This window comes from Lipotes vexillifer, unplaced genomic scaffold (assembly GCF_000442215.2).
Source record: "Lipotes vexillifer unplaced genomic scaffold, Lipotes_vexillifer_v1.1 scaffold213, whole genome shotgun sequence".
NCBI lineage: Eukaryota > Metazoa > Chordata > Mammalia > Artiodactyla > Lipotidae > Lipotes > Lipotes vexillifer.
This window is the reverse complement of record NW_006780610.1, coordinates 1,909,832-1,931,326: the sequence shown is the minus strand read 5'-3', so window position 1 is coordinate 1,931,326 and position 21,495 is coordinate 1,909,832. Positions and strand designations below refer to the sequence as shown.

The following is a 21,495-nucleotide window of genomic DNA, read 5'->3' as shown; positions in this document are numbered from 1 at the left end:
CCCGTGTCCCCTGCATCGGCAGGCGGACTCTCAACCACTGCGCCACCAGGGAAGCCCAGAGACATTTTTGAATCCACAGATAACATCTATATAATCATCTTTACCTCTCAATCCCCTTGATAATAACCAGGAAGCTCAGACCGAAAAGATACAGGCCTAAATGGTTCTCGTCCAAGTCTTGCTTTCAGATGGCTCATCACTTCTAATCTGGTGACTCAAAGGCTGACCCCAGCTCACAGGTGAGATGCACTGTCCTGGGGGCCTTGCGCAGAGAAGGCCTTCCTTTTCCATGAAAAGTACTCAGCAGTTAGTGTGTGTGTGCCACTGAGGACTGCAGTCAGAAGACTTGGGCTTCTCTCCTCATCTGCCACTTACTTGCTCTGTGTCACTGCTGTGGACACGTAGGGTTTGCTCTACTCAGCATCAGTCCCATCCCCTCCTTCTTTCTGAAAACTGTTTTCTTCCCCCAGCCCCATTCTAACCCTCTGGTTCTATAGTGAGTTGCCAAGTTCTCGGGTGACTGGTTCTCTTGATTAATCTGGGGTGGGGGGTGGACAACAGAATTCAGCTCTACTCAGAGTCCTTCCTTGGGATTTCTAAATTTTGGACTCGGGTCCACTTCTGATGTGAGGCGTGGAAGCTTCCAGCGATCAACTGGTTGGTGTGGAGGAAAAAGTGAAGTCAGCATACAGAGAAGAGAAAGCAGGGGCAGATAGTGTTGGTGGTGCCTGAGTCCCTGGTGGCAGTTGTTCAACTTGTCCATAGGTTCCATGAGCCAATAAATCCTTCTTTATACCTAAACTAGGTCAAATTGGATTTTAGTCCCTTACAACTGACACCAACCCTACATTAAGTCACTTAAATACTATGAGTCTGTTTCTTCATTTGTAGAATCTACTTCAAAGATGTTTGGCAAAAGACTAATGAGATACGTAACTCTGTTAAAACCACACTGAGCTCCAACTACGTAAGGAGTGACTACGACAGATGTCTGATGGTGAAGATAAATGCAAGTGCTACCCCAGCGGTTTGGACATAGGATAAGACCACCCCTGCTGCTACAAAAACAAGTGTCTTGGGCTTCCCTGGTGGCGCAGTGGTTGAGAGTCCGCCTGCCAATGCAGGGGACGCAGGTTCGTGCCCAGATCTGGGAGGATCCCTCATGCCGCGGAGCGGCTGGGGCCGTGAGCCATGGCCGCTGAGCCTGTGCGTCCGGAGCCTGTGCTCCGCAACGGGAGAGGCCACAGCGGTGAGAGGCCCACATACCGCAAAAAAAAAACAAAAAACAACACAAGTGTCTTGCTGACCAGAAGGCAGTTACTCCACAGTGGATACCCACTGCTTGTCTGTCCAGTTACCCTCCCTCCCAGCAACCCACACACCCTACCTCTAGAAATCACTCCACTTCCATTCCATCCACTTGGTTTCCATGGGAACTGCCCTATCCTTTCAAGACTCCATCCTAGTCTGGTTGATGGGCCTCAGGGTAAGTGCCATACCCAAGCTAAGCTAATGAATCCCTTTCCTGGGACTCTTTTTTTTTTTTTTTTTTTAAATTGTGGTAAAACGCATGTAACGTAAAATATACGATCTTAACCATTTTTAAGTGAACAGTTCATAGTGTTAAGCACTTCATATTGTTGTGCAACCAATCTCCAGAGCTTTTCCATCTTGCAAAACTGAAACTCTATACCCATTAAACAACTCCCCATTTCCTTGCTCCAGGCCCTGGCAACCACCGTTCCACATTCCGTCTCTATGAATTTGACTACTTTAGATACTTCACGTAAGTGGAAACATACAGTTGTTGTTGTTGTTTTTATTTTTTAAAACATTTATTTTTGGCTGCACTGGGTCTTTGTTGCTGCGCGCGGGCTTTCTCTAGTTGCGGGGGCAACTCTTCGTTGCGGTGTGCGGGCTTCTCATTGCGGTGGCTTCTATTGTTGTGGCTCACGGGCTCTAGAATGCAGGTTCAGTAGTTGTGGCACGTGGGCTTAGTTGCTCCGCGGCATGTGGGATCTTCCCGGACCAGGGCTCAAACCCGTGTCCCCTGCATTGGCAGGTGGATTCTTAACCACTGCGCCACCAGGGAAGCCCCAGTATTTGCTCTTTTTTTGACTGGTTTATTTCAACTAACATAATATCCTCAAGGTCTATCCATGTTGCAGCATGTGTCACAATTTCCTTCTTAAGGCTGAATAATGTTCCATTGTATGTATCTACAACATTTTGTTTATCCATTCACCTGTCGACGGACACTTGGAGGTTATTTCAACCTTCTGGACTACTGTGAATAACGCTATGAACGTGGGTGTATAAAAATCTTTTCAAGACCCTGCTTTCAGTTCTTTTGGGTATATATCCAAAAATGGAATTACTGGATCCTATGGCAATTCTATTGTTAAGTTTTTTGGGAACCACCAAACTGTTATCCATAGCAGCTGTACCATTTTACATTCCCACCAACACAAGGGTTCCAATCTCTCCATATCCTCATCAACACTTGGGTTTTTTTGTTTTTTGTTTTTAAATAGAATCCGTCCTAATGGGTGTGAGATATCCTGGCACTTTTGAATTTAGAACCAGAGAAAGCATCAGCACAATCTCTCTCAGATGTAAAAGCTGGAAGAGGTAAAGCTTAGGTGCTATGGGCAGTCCTGTCTCCCACCAAAGAGAAAGCCTGTTTGCAGTGACAGAAACAAGAGAGGGAGACTCCACAGCACCAGGGTAGGTGGTACTGGTTGTACCTGGGGCCTTGATCCTTTCCTGTGCTTGAATTTGACGAGACACCTCAATAACCCTATCATAAGATCACCTTTTTGCTTAAGGTCATTTGGATCTGGCTTGTTTCATTTGTAACCATAAGTCTTACCTAACAGAAACATCTTAGTAGGAGGGTTACTTCTTCAGGAATCTTGTTTTGCTTTTTCTTGTCTTGATTCCTTCTTATACACAGATGGGATATAAATAATTTGTACATTTGAAAACCCCTAAAGGAATGCCTTTGGAGAAGTGCAGTTTAATGGCTACAGCATAGGTTTTAAGGCAGCCCAAACAGGCTTCATATGCCCCCTCAAGAAATGTTTAGGGACTTCCCTGGTGGTCCAGTGGGTAAGACTCCGTGCTCCCAATGCAGGGGGCCCGGGGTCGATCCCTGGTCAGGGAACTAGATCCTGCATGCATGCATGCCCCAACTAAGATCCCGTGTGCCGCAACTGAGACCCAGCATAGCCTAAACAGATAAACACATGAATAAATATTGAAAAAAAAAAAAAAGAAAGAAAGAAAGAAATGTTTACCGAGTGCCTTTCAAGCAGCAGACCCCTTGAAGGTGCCAGGGATAAAGCAGTTAACAGTGGACAAAAATTCCTGTCCTCACAGAACTTTCTCTCTAGTCCTTAGCAAATATTTGCATGTCTACTCTGTGCCAACCATCATTAAGCTCTCTGTATATATATGCCTGTTTATAAAATGGGAATAATAAATTTCCTTGTCTGTTTGTTTAAAGAAATCATTATAAGGTATGCATGTACTTAACATAAAATGCCTGACACTCAGCAAAACACCCAATGAAGAGTAGCCATGTTTACATTTAGACATGGAGTCATGTCCTATCTAAACCAGACTTAATATCTATTGGGTACCCACTGTGTGCCTCACATCTGCCTTAAGATAGGACTCACGTCATGGCAGGTCTTACTCTCCAACGAGAGCATGAGATAGTTACAGGTGATATGTGCCGTAGCCGAGTAATGAGAAGGGAAAAGAATATGGTGGCTAAGAACACAGACTTTGGAGCCACCCACCTGGTTTCAAATCTCAGCTTGCCCTCCAGAAAATCACTTAACTCTTCTACTCTGTTTCCTCAACCGAAAAACAGAGCTAATAACAACGATGATCTAAGGACTAAATGAATTATATTGTAAACTACTTAGAACATGCCTGGCACGTAGTACCGTATGCTACTATTATGTAATAAACTGCTATGGGAACACGTAGGAAGGAAAAACTAAACCTCCCTAAGGAGCCAAGGAAGCTTTGTCTAAGGAGAGGACATCAGATCTGGGCCTTGAAGGATATGCAGGAGTTCACTAAGTGAAGAGTAGGGGAAAGGGCATTTCAGGTGAATGAGACTGTTCGAGCAAATGAGCTAACTCATGAAGAAATCATATGCATTAAAAAACAACAGGGCTTCCCTTGTGGTGCAGTGGTTGAGAGTCTGCCTGCCGATGCAGGGGACATGGGTTCGTGCCCCCGTCCGGGAGGATCCCAAATGCCGCGGAGCGGCTGGGCCCGTGAGTCATGGCCGCTGAGCCTGCGCGTCCGGAGCCTGTGCTCCGCAACGGGGGAGGCCACAACAGTGAGAGGCCCACGTGCCTCAAAAAAACAAAAAACAACAACAAAAAAAAACAGTAACGACTAACAGCTGAAGCCTGGTTGGATGACAGATAAAGCCTGAGGCACAATTTTTAGCCAGTAGCCCAGTGGACCACCAAACCAGTCAGTTTTGAGTCAGAGCTTGCCCTGATAACTTCTGGGAACTGACACCATACTATAAACCAACACTTTAGTAGCATTAACAATTTTTCCCCAATGAAGCAAATAAATCCAATTTATACCTACCACTTACTAGGCACTGCAGTGCCAAACACTATGCTGCTTTCAGAAGGACCTCATTTAATCCTTACAATGTCCCCTGGAATGGAGGTAGTAACTCCATTTTAGATACGAGGAAATTCAGGCTGCTTGAACAACTTTCCCAGGGCCGCACAGACAGCATATTAGACAGGAAAGCCTTCAGCTGCAGGTACAAACAGCAGTTTCTTTTTTTCCCCCCACATCAAAAGAAGTCTGGAGGGGCTTCCCTGGTGGCACAGTGGTTGAGAGTAGGCCTGCTAATGCAGGGGACACGGGTTCGAGCCCTGGTCTGGGAGGATCCCACATGCCGCGGAGCGACTAGGCCCGTGAGCCACAACTACTGAGCCTGTGCGTTTGGAGCCTGTGCTCCGCAACGGGAGAGGCCGCGATAGTGAGAGGCCCGCGCACCGTGATGAAGAGTGGCCCCCGCTTGCCACAACTAGAGAAAGCCCTCGCACAGAAACGAAGACCCAATACAGCAAAAATAAATTAATAAACTCCTACCCCCAACGTCTTCTTAAAAAAAAAAAAAGAAGTCTGGAGGTAGATGGTTACAGCCCTTAGTTCAGGTATTCTGCAATACCACCAAAATACCTTCCATCTTTCCTTTCCACCATCTTTAGAGCATTAGCCATTGGCCCCAAGGCTCACTCAGTCTCATGTTCACTGTAACGATTTTTAATTCTCACCTTAAAATCTCAGCAGCCAAGATTTTGTCAAGCTTTACTTTTTGAAATATTTCAGGTCAGCTCATACAACTCACTAATTTCACAGATGGGGAAATAGAGAGATTTGCCCCTAGCGAGCTAGCAGAGCTAATTAGTTAAACCAGTGCTCTTTCCATGAGACTAATTTAGTGGAGACTCCAAGTTGCCCACCAAAATCTGTTCTCCCATTCTTTCTTGGCTTGATTACATTTCTCAGCCGCCTTTGCAGGTTAGGTGTGGCCACGTAACTAAATTCTTGCCAAAAGTAAGTGAGCAAAAGTATGTGTGCCACTGCAGAGCCCAGGCCTTAAGGCATCTGGCGTGCCTGCTCCACGCTTTGTCTCCTTCCCACTGGCTGGAACCAGAGATGAGCCAACTTTAACCAGGCAGGTGTTGACAATGCCCCCCAGAGGGTGGAGAGGCAACATGATACAGGGAATCTGTGTCCCTGAATGACCGCTTAGAGTGGAGCTGCCCCACTGACCTGGACCGCTCACTTCGGAAATGTTAACTCCCCTCAGAGTTGTTATGTCAGGAGGAAACAAACTTCTCTGTTCTTTAAGCCACTGTATTGTTGAGTCTCTTTGTTACAGCAGCTTAGCCTTTTACCCTAATACAACCAGGCAGCGTCCTTTGTACGTATTCAAAATAGCTTTACCAATGACCCTTTAGCCATCTTTTCAGAAAACAGCCCTAACCACCCAAGTAGGTGATAATCAAATAATGAAATTCCTTCCTGTGGCTACTATCCCAAGATTTCTTCATCTTAGTTAAAAGCTATTTAACAATTAAAGCAGATTATTTATGCAGAAAAATCCACTGAACTGTGAGGCTTTCACACAACTAATTCAACAAATATTTGACTTTCTAGATGCTGGGGATATAGAGACAGGTTACTGCGTTCATAAAAGCTTACTTTCTATTGTGTTTTTTTTTTTCTGTTTGTTTTTATTGTTGTTGATTTAATGTTGTGCTGAGTGTTTTAAGCAGAAAAATCTTCTTTGTAGAATGTGGGATTGAGGCTAAGAACATAAATAATTACTGAGAATTACAAAGGCTCAAACCATGTACCTAGACTATAGATGAAATGTTCTTTTGCTGAGCTCTAAAAAACAAGCAAAGTATTTTAAAGACTAAGAATCCACCTCTCTTTCTGGAGTCAAAGTATTTCCTACCTACTTAAAACAGCATTGTCTGAACTACAAGAAGTGTCTAAAGTCTAGTCAAGATTTCTGCTTTATCTGTCAATTATCTCTCAATAAAACTGAGGGGAAAAGGTTTTTACTGACAGAGGTAGATGGACCTAATAGCTTGCTGAGTGCTGGAATTAACTGCCAAAGCCATTTAGATAGCACTGCCATGGACTGGAGACTCTGGGTACCTGCACTGAAAGGCTCTGCTTGTCAAGGGATTATCTGAGGCAAGACGGTACAAAATGGCATTCCTTATCCTCACTCCAGGCTGAACAAAATGCCCAAAGCTGGCCCCTTCCTGCTCTCAAATGAGATTTGGTATGAGATTGCGCAGTTGAGTGAGAGAGGAGACCTCAGGCTTGTTCTGGCTTTGTCACAACTTGCTCTGTGGCTGTGGAACATCCACGTTTTGGGCCTCAGTTTCCCCATCTGTACAAGAAGGTGCTAAGGAGCCTTTCATCTCTACATATAGGAAAATCATTAGACAGAGCTACTCCCTTCCGTACGCGCAACAGCAAAGGCATTCAGAGGGCAGCAGGCAGAGAGGGGACATCTACCTCAAGGCAGTGCCTCAGGCCAGGGCACCAAGGAGATTCCTAGTGAGGGTTCTGCCTTCCTCAGTCCCTCTGCTGCTGGTAAAGGAATTCCATCCTGCTGAGTCTAAGAACAGGGGTAGCAGGCGCAGCCACAGTGCCTTAGTTAAATACTGAGCACTTTGATTCTTCTTTTTCAAAAAATCCCTGATTTCCAACTGCCAGAGAGATAGCAGTGAGTTAGTTCAACGAGAAGTTACTGCTCCAGGTATTTCAGATGGACGGATTAAAGGTTTTTAAGGAAGGATTATTAAAACTAGTTTTTCCTGCTTCTCCACTGAAACTTTTTTTTAAGCTTTAAAACATATTTAGCAACTTGTGTGAAGAGCATTTCAGAGACTAATGTTCCTCCTTAAAACCAGCCACCTTAACACAGGGCTCAACAGCTTGAACTCTTAATTCTGTGGCCTCGCCTCAATTCCGGCTTTGCCACTTACTAGGTGGGTGCCTTTGCTGAGCCCGTTTCCCCATTGGTAAACATGTATAGAAACAGCGTCTCTTTCCCAGGGCTGTATGAGAAGCTAATGTATATAAACTGCTTGGTCCCCCTTGGCTCACAGTAAGTATTCACCTCCACTTCCAGTGGGAAGATGCCACTTCCCACCCCATTAGCTCCTGAAGTGGTTAATAAACTGATTGGGAAAATTACACATTTAATCTAAAGAATAAGATGACGTGGATTCAATGACAATTTCTTCTCTGACCAAAGAATACATTTATTCTTGAGATTCAAATCAGTTAACGTGGCTAAGTCTCAATAAAACTCAAGGGGGCCAGGGTATCCCACAGACTGGGGGAGGAGAAGCCACTGAAGTCAAGTTGAGAAGCCCAGCTTTCCAGATCACGGGGTACCACGTGTAGTCTTGGCTTCAGACTCCTGCCCCAGCATCCTGCTGTGTCACACCTTGCACCTCAACACACACCTCCACCCACCCCCCCACCCCCACACACACTCCCACACACCAAGCAGGGGCAGGACTGTGGATTACCTGTACTCACCGTGAGTGTCCTTTCTTTATAGCCCTTACTACAGCTGTAATTATTTGATCAATGTGGACTTTTTTTGATCATTGAACTCCCAGAGTCCAGCACAGCACCTGGCACACAGTAAGTTCTAAAATATCTGCTGGCTGAATGAAAGGGCTGGCCATAGCTTAAGATTTCCTCAGAGGCTGGTTTCGGCCTAACCCTGGCACCTGAATGAAGTTCAGTATGCTTATGGCCTGTGCTCAACTAGGGGACCCTCGGGAGGGTGGTAAAGAACAGAAACAGGAGACCTACCAGAGGAGGCTGGGGAAACCCATGCACACGCAGGTACTGCCAACAGGTAAGGTAACGGATAAAGACAGTATGTGCTCTTTGTTATCTTTTGGGTAAGGGGAAGAAATAAGAATATATGTTTGTATTTGTTCATATTTACTGATACTTAAAAAAACACTTGAGAGGTATGTAGAAAAACTAATAAGTGGTTATCTATGGGAGGAGAAGGGGATGGAGGCAGGAGCGAGATTTCTCAATGAGTGTCTTTGTCTTTTTATATTATTCTGATTTTTGAAAATTGAACTATGTAAAAATATCTAGTGAAAAAATAAAACTTTTGCATAGCTAGCTCACATACATTCACAAAGAACTGCTTTTTCAGGTCCCGCAGAAATGCGCCTCCTTCCACGATCCCTCCCCTCTTCCTTCCAAAGTGAAATTCTTTACAGCTCTTACGGTCTTTGATAGTCTCTTACCCAAATTTGTTGTCTGTGTATATATAAGATATTTACAAGCTCCCTGAAAGCAAGAACCACATTTCATTGTATCTCTGTATCCCTCTAGCCTACTCTAGGGCCTCTCATATAGTAGATTCAGAACAAATAAAATACTGCTTGAGTGAGGAGTTACTGCTTAATGGGTGCAGAGTTTCTGTTTAGGGTGATGAAAACGTTTTGGTTGCACAACATAAACGCTGCTGAACTGCAAACTTAAAAATGTTTAATTTTATGTTATATTCATATATATGTATACTCACATTGCTGGTAGCTCAGGTCACTCCAATAAGAGAGCTTCAACTGGAGATAACAAATCTCCAATAAAAAAAAAGATCCTCTCCAGATGTTTTCCAGGAATATAGCAAGTGCTCAATAAACATGTGCTAAATAAACAAATAGCATATTAAGAACATGGACTTTGAGAAAAAGCACTCATGTTGAAAACAAAGCATACTGTATATAAGTTAGACATGAACATAAACATCTTTTTAAGGACTAGAGAGGTTCTTGCAAACTTTTTCTTTATTTAACTTTCAATAAAAATATAGTCTCCTAACTCAATAGAAAGATAGCAGTGATTATCACACAGGAGGAGCTCAACAAATGTCAGTCTTCAGTTTTCAAGTTCCATGTCACAACCACCTCAGTCTGATTCTCTCCGTCTCGATGGAATTCCAAAAACTGGTTTGGTTCACCTAATTATCTCACTGGGGCTGATCCTTTACTGCCATTCACCCAAATCCAGAACTCTTGAATTGTGGCTCACAATAACTCAATCATCTATACAAGTGTCCGGAAATTAGATGTTTCCAGCCAGAGTCAAGGACATAAAACTTTTTTTTAAGGGATACAGTAAATCCCAGTACTCATCACCAAAAAGATCAAATGTAAAAAAGTGTAATCTGTGCCTCTTTCAAACACAGAAACTTTAAGGTTAAAAGAAAAAAAAAAGCCCTTCCCAAACTCATTACCAGACCAGACATATCAGCCACACAGGAGCTAACAAGGCCTGCTTTTTCCATGACAGAGAATATGAGAGGTTAAAACCACACCACTAAAAAAAAAAACCCCACCAAAAAAAAAAAAAAAAAAAAAAGAAAGAAAAGAAATAAAAAAGTAAATAAATAAAACCACACCACTGAATGAAAGAACTGGACCCCCACCACCTTTGCAAAGGCCACTGGACAAGTCCCTTAAATGCTGGATTTCAGCTCTTCATCATTCTGCCCCAGGGATCCCTTTTCTTTAAGCTCTTTATCATGGTCTGGGGAAATACTCTGACTTTCTATGGTAGTGATGGCATCTGAGTCCAACCTTCTTCTTTTCTTCAGTTGGTGCAAGTGGGACTTGGATTTCATGTGTGCTAAGGCAAAACAAACAAAAAAAAATTAGGATTTTCTACAACTAATCCTGGAAGCATACAAAATTAACTATACAATCCTTTTCTTTAAGAATAACAGGATCAACACATGTACTGGTACAGCTGCTTAGCATTTTTTTTTTTTTTTTTTGGGTGCGCGGGCCTCTCCCTGCTGCGGCCTCTCCCGTAGCGGAGCACAGGCTCCAGACGCGCAGGCTCAGCAGCCACGGCCCACGGGCCCAGCCGCTCCGCGGCATGTGGGATCCTCCCGGACCGGGGCACGAACCCGCGTCCCCTGCATCGGCAGGTGGACTCTCCACCACTGCGCCACCAGGGGAGAGAAGAATAAGTCATATGGCCAGCTAGCTAGCAAACTAGCTACCACATATCACGTATACCTGCTGGGGGTTTTATATTACTAAATCCACACAACAATCTTGCGGGACAGTATTATTCAGCTCATTTTATACAGGAGGAGACTGATTTCAGAGGTCTTACATTGTGTCCAAGGTCACACAGCACGTAAGCTCTTCGGATTACCTACAGCTCAAAAAGCAAAAGCCAATTTTCCAGAATAGGGCTCCAGACAATATTCCCATATAGGGCTGACTGTTACAGATACATTTCAACTCACACGGCTCAAAAGTTACAAATCCAGGGCTTCCCTGGTGGCCCAGTGGTTAAGAATCCGCCTGCCAGTGCAGGGGACACGGGTTCGAGCCCTGGTCCGGGAAGATCCCACATGCCGCAGAGCAACTAAGCCCATGTGCCACAACTGCTGAGCCTGCGCTCTAGAGCCCACGAGCCACAACTACTGAGCCTGCATGCCACAACTACTGAAGCCCGTGCGCCTAGCGCCCGTACTCCACAACAAGAGAAGCAATGAGAAGCCTGCACACCGCAACGAAGAGTAGCCCCCGCTCACCGCAACTAGAGAAAAGCCTGCACGCAGCAACAAAGACCCAATGCAGCCATAAATACATAAATACATAAATAAATAAATAAGTTACAAATCCAAATTCTTATCTGTACTGCAGGACAGATGGCTCAGGCCTACAGTACCCAGAGCCGCCCTTCCCTCTTCCTAACCAGCTCGCTCAGGTTGCCCCTCCTGATGTGACATCCCTATGCCTGGGTCAGATAAGCCATCTGAATGACTAACCCAGATACTCGCATTCTCCAGCACACAATGCACCAGAGAGATCACAGCAAGTATTCTTTTCTGATGATCCCTTTCAAGGATCCACAGAAGCAGTAAAGCTGAAAAGCTACTATTGGCTGATATCAATTTCTGACCTCTCACCCCAAAGACAGTTCTCAGCTTCTGACTAACTCACACAAGCTCCTTTTTACCATCCTGTTCATTTTCAAGGAAATCTTATCTGGAAACACCTATAAAGATAGACAACGAGATTAAGTTCTTTTTTAAAACATCATTTTTAGGGATTTGGAAGCAAAAGTAGGTAAGGAAGAGGTTAGAAGTCAAGGAAAAGTTTACTTGAGGGAAAGTCAGCTTTGTCTCCAGCTAGCCTACGGCAAAAAGTGACCTTCTGGACTGACTCTCCATGGCAGCAGGAGATGGGAGAGCAAGGACTTGACAGATGGCACTATAGAAGGGCTTACACAAGCTATGCTCACAAAGGCTCACAAATGTTGCTTCTCCGTGGCAATCCCTGAAGGACATTCGACAAATCAAACCACTAAGTTTCCTTTAGAAAAAACAATCAGACACTCTCTTTCTCTTCCCCTTTCATCATTATGAACCAACGATAATTGAGGCTTCTTCTGCTGCTTGGGCAATCACAGCCATCCCCAGTCTCTGACAATGCAGTTCATTTTGCCAGCGTTAACAGTTAATAGAACTAATCGTTCTATTGGCTGGTATGGGGGAAAAAATCCACTTCTATGAGAATGCCATGCAAAGCAGTACTTTGAACAGGATTCCAGCCGCTGGGTAAAACACAAGCCCTGCTTGTGCCTAAAAGGAGTGAGCCTTAAACAAGTTTCTAAATACAATGTAAATTCAAGGCTTAGAGGCTAAGGCCCTTTTGAGCTTTGCTGGATTACTGCAGAAATCCGACAGGGGAGTGCAATGTGACTCTATGGCAAAGACAGATCCAGGCTCTGAAACAGGGAACTAGAACCTCGGTGCAGGGCTGTTCCTGGGTTGGTCAGGAGCGCCTTATGAAGAAGACAGTACCCTTTGACCACCGTCTTTCTGCGTGTCTACCCGTCTTGCTTTCACACAGTTTCCCTTAACACTTTTCATCACAGTTTTTGCAACCAACACCATTTCAACGTATTACCTTAAAAGTTACTGGAGAGACACCACTTTTGAAGAATGTACTCAGGAGGAGTAACTGCACTTCCTGTTCCCTCCCAGCTGTTTCTGCTCCTTTGGCCTCTTGGGTGAGTTGCCTGGCTTCCCTTACAATCCTACCTCACCCCCACTGAGGTCTAAACATGAGACCAGGAAACTACTCAGGCAGGATCATGAAAGTCAAAGGAGCTCTGGCAAGTTAACTGCAGACCTCTCAGTAAAATATCTACTCTAGCTGAAGCTAGAGGGCATATGATCTTCCTTTGAAATTGAGAATACAGAGATAACTCTCCCGTTTGAGAAGGCCTCTCCATGAAATTTGAACAAAGGCCGTTAGAGGAATCTGGTCTTTTTTTTTTTTTTTTTTTTTTTCTTCCTTTGAAATTGAGAATACAGAGATAACTCTCCCGTTTGAGAAGGCCTCTCCATGAAATTTGAACAAAGGCCGTTAGAGGAAATTTTTTTTTTTTTTTTTTTTTTTTTTTTTTTACAAACAAGCAGACTCCAGCATTTCAACCTACCAAAGACCTTAAATTTTTCATGAAGTCAGTGTGACCCACCCTTACAGCTTTCTCTATCCTAGACTCTACCTGCCCATTCACGGTCCCCAATGATGATTCGATCACAGAGGTCACACATGTGATAACTTCTCTTGTTCTCAGTTTCACTGCTTGGCATCTTTACTGGAGTAGCTGCAGGCTTGTGGCCCTGAAAAAAAAAAAGGCAGGGATGGGGGAGAAGCATTTGATTCAAAGAGATTTGGATATTATAGTCTGATATTAAGAGGAGTGAGATTTTCCCAAGATTCCTTTTTCTCATCCCAGAGAGCAGGTGGGCTGTGAAGAGATTTTAACAACAACCTTTCTGAAAGTGAAAGTAGAAATGCAGCCTCCAGGGATTTAAAAGCAGCCTTCTGCTCTATTCCACGGAAAAGAATGCTTGGTTCCCAGAATAGCAACAAAGGTGTCAGCAAAGGAAAGCTTTGTGAGAACCAGACAATAGACAGTACTATGATTAATAATCACCTGGATGAAACTTCGCACAATTTCAAGAGCAGGTTCAAGAACAGACTCTTCCCACTTCGAGACATCAGACACTTCTAAGCCATATACTGGGGGAACACTGGGACCAGGTCCTAATGATGACAAAGAAAAGTTGTGAGAGGTCAGCCTCCAAGACCCAATCTATTCTGCTCCTAGGACTCCAAAATCCTCAAGGGAAACATATGGGGTCAAAGAAATAAACATGCTGACCATGCCATTCAATCTAACCAGAAACATGAACCAAACAGCTACACACAATCCAAGAAAGACCCAGAAGGTTGGCTGGTCTGCAGCCAATAAGTCTAGCTGTATAATCCAGAGTCTCAGGTGTAGGATCTTCCAGATCAGTCAGAAAAACAGTATAGAGTAACAGCTCTAGTGACCACTGTATGGGCTACAATATAAAGGTAGCACGTGACAGGAGGCAATTAGCAGCTTGAAGTGAGTGCCTGTTCTAAGGTCCATATCATCTTTCAGTGATGTCACTCTGTGGCAAAAGAGTTCACAGCTTTCTTTAGTCTCAGGTTTGTATACATCCCTTCAGCAGTCTAGCATTCACGAAACTCATTAATACCATACTGATAATCATGGGCTGGCAACAGCAGAGTATCAACCAGTGAGCTGCTGAATCTGAAAATTAGAAAAAAGCCTTGGAATTGAACTAGTTGAGCCCTGTTTCTAAGAAACAGATCTAGAGGAGTATTCAAGAAATACCCTTTGGTGAATACTTCTGAAGGGAGATAAGACTGGAGGTAGCCGAAAGTATAGCTACAAGCATTTCATCCATCTGAGCCAACTATGTTTAGTCTCTGCTGGTAGCTTCCCCAGTATGTGGACACACTGAATTGCCTTCCACATCTAGGTTCAGTCAGTTGCCTAAAGGCAAAGAGCACTGCCCCACGGACAAAAACATCAAAGTCCTCAGAATGCCAACGGCTGGCAGGTGCTGGCCTTTTGATAGTGCCAACCACAAATAAGATTCTTCATAAACTGGACTGGGCTGCACCTGCCACCACACGGAAAGGTGAGACTGGGAGGGTGCAGGCAGCATCCACAGCACACCTGGCCTTGGCTAAGCTCTGCACCTGTTTCCAGGCCACTCTATATTTTCCTTTCCCCTCTAAGTCCTTTGTTGGGCTTCTGCGCCCTGTCTAAGTACCTTTCAACAAGTTCTCGGCTCCCAGCTGCTATTTCTGGCTTGGGTCCAAGGCCAAGCTGGGGTGGGGAAGTCCCTCTGGCTTCTTGCCAGAACCTTACCCCAGCAGACCAGCCCTTGGCCAATCACACACGGCTCCTGATTTACAGGGCAGCTGTGCCTTTCACCCTAGCACCAGGACTGCGCCGGCACACACATGAATGAGGAACGGGCATATGATGCACTGTGCCATCAAGCCCTCATGACTCAGAGATGGGAGAGTTATTGCGGCTTTACCGCAGGACGAAGTTCCAAATCATTATCCAAAAAACCCATCTTTTGTTACAGACTAATTTTTAGCCCTGCGGAGAAGAGAAGCTGCATTAGAAATTTGTAGTAGGGAACTTTGTTTCAGCTGACACAAAGACTTCTATCTAAAAGGACATGCAGAGAAAGCAAGGTAAGTAGAAGAAAGTGTAAAAAGCCCCTTGGCGTGAGAACTACACTGGAGAGCTCTAGCAAAGGGTGAGAACCGAGAGAGAGATCCAAGGGTCAACAACATGGCCCAAGGTGTTTCTGTTCAGAGGCACTGAGGAGGAGGGCGAGACCTCAGCTGTGCGTATCTGTAACTGAAAGCAGAAATCCAATGGCAAAAGGTAAACAGGGATGATTCAAAAGCATATTAAATAAGGGCCCAAAAGATAAAACTAGGGTTTCCCTTATGCTTAATCGCCTTTAAATCAATCTCCTTTTAGCTCATAACCACACAATTTCTTACCACTAATGCTGTCCAGCTAAAGTTATATCTAAAGGAAATAAGAAGCATGGTGTAAAGCTGAGCGTGGACTTCAGAGTCTGGCCTGCATTCAGTAGTCTACTGCTTATTAGCTAGGGAATTTTTGACAAGTTATTTAACTTCTCTAAGCCTCTATTTACTTATCTGCAAAAAGAAAAGAATACCACCCACCTTGAAGACTCAGTAATATATGTATGACACCCAATTTAGTGCGAAGGATGCAGTACAGGGTCCAATGAATGAGAATTTCGCTCCCTTTTCCTTAAAAGTGCTGTTCGACTGAAGTTAGAGTTGCAGCAGCCTGAAGCCCTACGTATCTGAACACAGAAGCGATGCTGGGAGAATAGGTGAAAGTTTTGTCTTTTTATACTACTTATCTGGCCCCCAAGCCATTTTAATTAGGAAAAAGCCTCCTTACGGAAATCTGACTGCTCTTCAGGAACAAAATCTGAAGCTAAAAACAACCCTGAGCACCAGCTCCGCTAGGAAGGTATTGCTATTTTGTTCTTCCCTGTCTGTAGCCAGCACTCATGTGTTCAAGGCATAAGGCAGATTCTTCCTTGGGAAGAACTGTTTTCTGAGGCATCACAGGAAAACACCCCTGGACAATCACTTACGCAAAACCCCCCAGGTCAGGTCCCAAATCTTAGAACAGATCCAGAAACTAAAGTTCACTTTCTGGGTGAGCTGAGAACATCTATGTTCCACTGAAAGCAGACCCAAGGCATAAGGAAAAACAAGGACACTTACTGCTCAAAAAACGGTTTTTAATCCATCGGTTTTGCTTCCGGGCATATCTCTTAGTCACTTGTTTCAGAGCCTCAATACCTGAAAGACAAGGTAGATATAAGAACCTACCACTTCTAACCACTTCTCACTCTGCTGAAAGGAAGGCCCATCCAGCCCAGCATTAGAGAAAACTAGCCACGTCAGCACACTGGTGGATACTTGGTAGGTGAAAATCTCAATTCTGAGCTGAAGGCCATTTGGGTCTCTTTCAGCCTCAGCTCCTTCTCAGGCCATAGCAGCAGGACACTCTGTCACCCAAGGATGTCCAAGGCTAGGTTAGATGGAGAATTCACACCTTTCTTTAGGAGCTGGTTTCTAGTCTCTGGTGTGCATTTTCCCTCAGTGATCAGGTACTCGTGAAATTCCTTGAAGCCAATTGATTGGAAGATACCATGTTGATAGTCCTGGCTGGGAACAGGAGAGCATCAGCAGATGAGCCATTGAATCTGAAAGCTAGCAGGCCACTGGAGATGATCTAGCTGAGCCATTTCATCTCATAGATGGGGAAATTGAGATCCTTAGCAGTGACTACCTCTCTGAAATCCTTCCTCCACCTTCCCCCACCAGCTCCCAGGTTACTTCCCTTGAAAATTAACTTCTGGGAATGTCTGAGATTAGAAAATTGCAACTGTAACAAGTACACCAAACCTCCTTCCAACGACGAAGGGCAGCAAACAAGTAGACCCAAAGCCAGTATTATATGTTTACGGTCTTTTGACCGTAAGCAAGGGGTGGAGAGTAGGTGAAAGTAATAGCCCAATTCTCACCTGTTTTCCACAATTTTCTTCTCATTATAGCGTCTGTGAAAATCTCTTAGTTCATCCAAGAGCCCAGCGGCGAGCATGTTATCCACCCTCTTATCCAAGCGCTCATCTAGAACTTGAATCAAATTAACCCATCAACCAGCAAGCCTGCCGAAGGTGTGTACTATACATGATGAATGCATAGGCTGCCATAAAGAAGAGAATTTGTTCAAATGGAAGAAAAGGTTCAGAGTCCAAAGATTATACAATAATGCATAATTATATTTAGTCACACTTAAAACTCTGCAATTCCAATAAAAACAGCCAGAATGAGGCATGTCTTCTTATGTAAAGAGCACACAATTACAGCTACTAGGAACAACAAATATTTTATTCTTGTATGGAATGTATACCCATTGTTTATTTTAGAGGCAGCTGAGAGCCCCGTTTTACTCTTACTTTTTACCATTATATTTGTTACTCTAACTTTATGCTATTTCATACTTAAGAACTCTCAGATGACATCTTAAATAGGAATGAAAAACTTTAAACCAAAGCCATCCTAAGTATATCCTGAACTACTGAGCCAGACAAAGGAGCAAAGAGTGAGAGGTGATAATCATTCCATTGTGGTGGTCAAACACAGCTTTATTATGAATCAGATACCACTGTTTGATGCTGCACTGTAACACATGTTTTTATTTACAAAATGTTCATTATTAAAACATCACCTTTTCTATAACCTTATAATTTAAGTTTGAGATAATATAATTTGAGATTAATTTAACAAATCTCCACCATTTCAATTATGCTCTTCTACGTCTCTGCCATTGCTATTTCTTGGCTTACAATGATAATAACCTTTTTTTCTACCTTCCTAGAAAGTTTGCATTTATTGAGGACTCACCACGTGCCAGGCACATTCTGAGCACTTTGCATGTATTATTAATTCATCTAATCCTCAACGAAGCTATGAGATATGTATCGTTATTATCACCCCCATTTTATAGAAGAGAAAATTGGGACACAGAAAGGTAAACCAACTTGCCTTAAAACTCACATAGCCAGAGACGATGGAGCAGGAATTTGAATCCAGACAGTCTGGCTCAGAGACATGTTCTTAATCACTAAACTATACCGCCTGTTCCCATAACGATCTCATTTTTCTAGACCTAGCTCATAAGTTACCTTTACAAACTGGACCCCAGAAAATGCTCATCATCCCTTCTCTGTGGTCCCACAGCACCTTCTAGCCCAGCGTTTATCACAACAGCGTATCTACCTCGTTATTTGTTGCCCCACTACACCGGAAGCTCCTTAAGGGCAGGTACTGTCTACATTCATCTCTGAAATGCAAGTACCACGTAGAACACTTGGCACTTCATTGAATGCTTGCTGTTATATTTGTTGCATAAAGAAGTTACTATTATCACAGGGCGTTAGCAAAAACCAAAAAGAAACACTATCAGTTAGCTAGCTAACCATCATTCCCACTTCTCAGGCCTACTGATTCCAAAATAATCAGTGATCCACGCTTTAGCCAATCCAGAGAGTCAGACCTCCTTCCACAGGAGACTTCCTTCTCTTTCTTCTTTGGATTCTCTCTGGATGGCAGTCTCTTTCCCATCCCATCTTATCTCATCCTCATCTTATACTAATCTTTTTTTTTTCTTTCCTGCGGTACACGGGCCTCTCACTGTTGTGGCCTCTCCCGTTGCGGAGCACAGGCTCCGGACGTGCAGGCTCAGCGGCCATGGCTCACGGGCCCATCCGCTCCGCGGCACGTGGGATCTTCCCAGACCGGGGCACGAACCCGTGTCCCCTGCATCAGCAGGCGGACTCTCAACCACTGCGCCACCAGGGAAGACCTATACTAATCTTATACTCATCTCATGTTATACTAATGCCAGGGCTACCTTTACCTGCTTTCCAGAAAGATAATGGCACTGTGTCTTACTAAGTCAATGAATAATGATCATGATAATGAAATGAATAGCTAACACTTGTTTAGTGCTTATTATGAGCCACTCATAGTTCTAAAGCATTTTTTTTCAAAACAACTTTTTACTGAAGTATAGTTGATTTACTCTAAAGATTTTATATACAGTAATGTATTACTATAAGCTCTGTCTCAGATTAACTCTAGGACACCAAAGGACTTTTACCTGTCTGTTCAGCATGAAGCCAGAGGATGCACGGGTTAGGGAACTTCAGAGGGCCTCCAAGGGGACCACCACCTTCCTCTGCATGTTGACGATGAAGAAATTCACTATGAGAGATTCCTGTCTCTTCAAACACTTGCAAGCTCCTAGGTCATTTGAAAGGGGAGGGTGGGCACACCCATAACAACCATTAGGAAATATTAATTCTCAAGTGAAACAGGGGAGAGGCTATTTATTACAGAATACCTCACTGTCATTTTCACTGCATAAGCCCCTGAACACATGAAGGTCTGGGGTTACTGCAAACCTATAGCTACTCAGAAAAGCGTTCTAAAGAAAACTTTAGGTAAAGAAAGAAATAAAACTATTCGAAACATATAAAAAATTTTCTGAAATCAGTTAAACAGGTTCAGAAACAACAGGTTTCTACTACACAAAGAGAACAGGACATATTCACTTTCAGGTAAGCAGTAAAAGCTTGTCTGGGACACCTTGCTATAAGCCAACAAGTCTAGTCTCGCTGGAATGCCTTTCCCACAGTACCAAAGTATGCTGTATATCCAGCTCATCAACTTTCTTTTTAAATATGTCTAAAATTAATGAAAAATGCTTCTGACTAATTCAGTACTCTACTAGCACAAAGATCACTGAAGAAAGAACTACACACTTATTCTTAAGCCACTATCCACTCTGTCAGCATCTATTATGTTATGCAGCACTAGGTAATTTAACTCTCAAATCTATACTCTACCACTCTGGGTGATTGCAACTTATCAGCCTGAAAGTGATCTTTCCCTTCCTGATCCAATTCTACTTCCTGAAACCCTAACACAAGAGTAGAGACCCCTCATCTTTCCCTATCACTGGTCACTCAGAGAGGACCTAAGAGGGAAAAATGTAATAGATATCTTACTTATCTGGAGGCTAGAATACAGACTCAAACTAAAAGAAAGATGAAAGAAGTCCTCCAATCTTCTTTTAGAGACTCTAGAGCTCTTGCTTAGAACCTACTGTTCTTACGAAAACACATTCTCAACTCATTACTAGTTCAGTAGTCGCAAAATAAGGAGAAATGATAAGAACTGATTAATAAAAGGAGCAGAGAGTAACAACCAAGCTCTAGACTCATACCATAAAACAATACAAAAATGAATGTTCGTCAGAGTGTCCCTGAGTTTTCCAAGAAGTTTTTGGAAGATTTCTATTTAAATGTTTAAAAATAAAATGTTTGGATACTGGAAAGTATAAACTTCATTTATCTAGAATATGCATTATCAACAGGGTGATATTGCCCTCAAGGGAACAAAACAACCTTAGATATTACAATGATGTGTGGCGCTCTCCCAAAATCTTATTCTTCAGTATTAAAATTTCATGGAGGGGAGGAAGGGAAGCACAATTAGGAAAAAAATTTCTAAAAAGGCTTCAGGGGCAGGGGGGATAATAGAAAAGGATTAAGAAACACTGATCTAGAATACTCACTTGAGTGTAACACTTCATAACCCCTGTCAATACCAAATGGTGCTATAAATATCTAATGTGTATAACCATCCATATAGTAGGTCCTCTACTCTGCCAGATAAGGTACTGCTTCAGGCACTACAGAAAAGTACACCTAAGTGGTGATCACTCTGTAATGTATAGAAATATCAAATCACTATGTTGTGCACTAGGAATCAACATAGTATTCTAGATCAATTACACTTCAAAACAAACAAACTCATAGAAAAAGAAATCAGATGTGTGGTTACCAGAGGCTGGGGGTGGGGGAAGGGGGAACTGGATGAAGGCAGTCAAAAGGTACAAACTTCCAGTTACAAGATAAATAAGTACTAGGTATGTAATGTACAACATGATAAATATAACTAACACTGCTGTATACTATACATGAAAGTTAAGAGTGAGGCCTGAGAGTTCTCATAACAAGAAAAAATCTTTTTCTTTTATTTTGTGTCTATGTAAGTACACTAAACTTATTGTGGTAATAACTTACATGATATACATAAGGAAAATCATTATGCTATACACCTTAAACTTACACAGTGCTGTATGTCAATTATATCTCAATAAAACTGGAAGGAAAAAATAGATAAAACGACTGATAAAATGAAGATGCAGTCAGAAGTGAACAGAATATGGAGCCAATGAAGATGCATATTTATGGAGGAAAAAATAAACCATCTAATCTTAGGAAGGAAGGGAGGGAGGGAGGGATGGAAGGAAGGGAAGGAGGGACGGAGGGAGGGAGAGAGGGAAGGA

General features: G+C 43.2%; 1 protein-coding gene across 2 annotated transcripts in view; it reads right to left on the bottom strand.

Moving 5' to 3' along the window:
* Nucleotides 1–10,051: 10,051 nt before the first annotated feature.
* The window catches only part of TRIT1 (tRNA isopentenyltransferase 1), a 44,091-nt gene continuing 32,647 nt past the window's right edge, over nucleotides 10,052–21,495 (bottom strand). The window contains exons 5-11 of one of the 2 annotated variants that reach the window (XM_007453763.1): nucleotides 19,240–19,382; nucleotides 17,099–17,210; nucleotides 16,627–16,739; nucleotides 16,293–16,370; nucleotides 13,594–13,703; nucleotides 13,159–13,276; nucleotides 10,052–10,251 (exon numbers count right to left, since the gene is read on the bottom strand). In XM_007453763.1, coding sequence (XP_007453825.1) covers nucleotides 10,082–10,251; nucleotides 13,159–13,276; nucleotides 13,594–13,703; nucleotides 16,293–16,370; nucleotides 16,627–16,739; nucleotides 17,099–17,210; nucleotides 19,240–19,382 — 844 coding nt within the window. In that variant the 3' untranslated portion in view covers nucleotides 10,052–10,081. The remainder of the gene's footprint in view (nucleotides 10,252–13,158; nucleotides 13,277–13,593; nucleotides 13,704–16,292; nucleotides 16,371–16,626; nucleotides 16,740–17,098; nucleotides 17,211–19,239; nucleotides 19,383–21,495) is intronic. The other variant, XM_007453764.1, reaches the window with a different exon arrangement.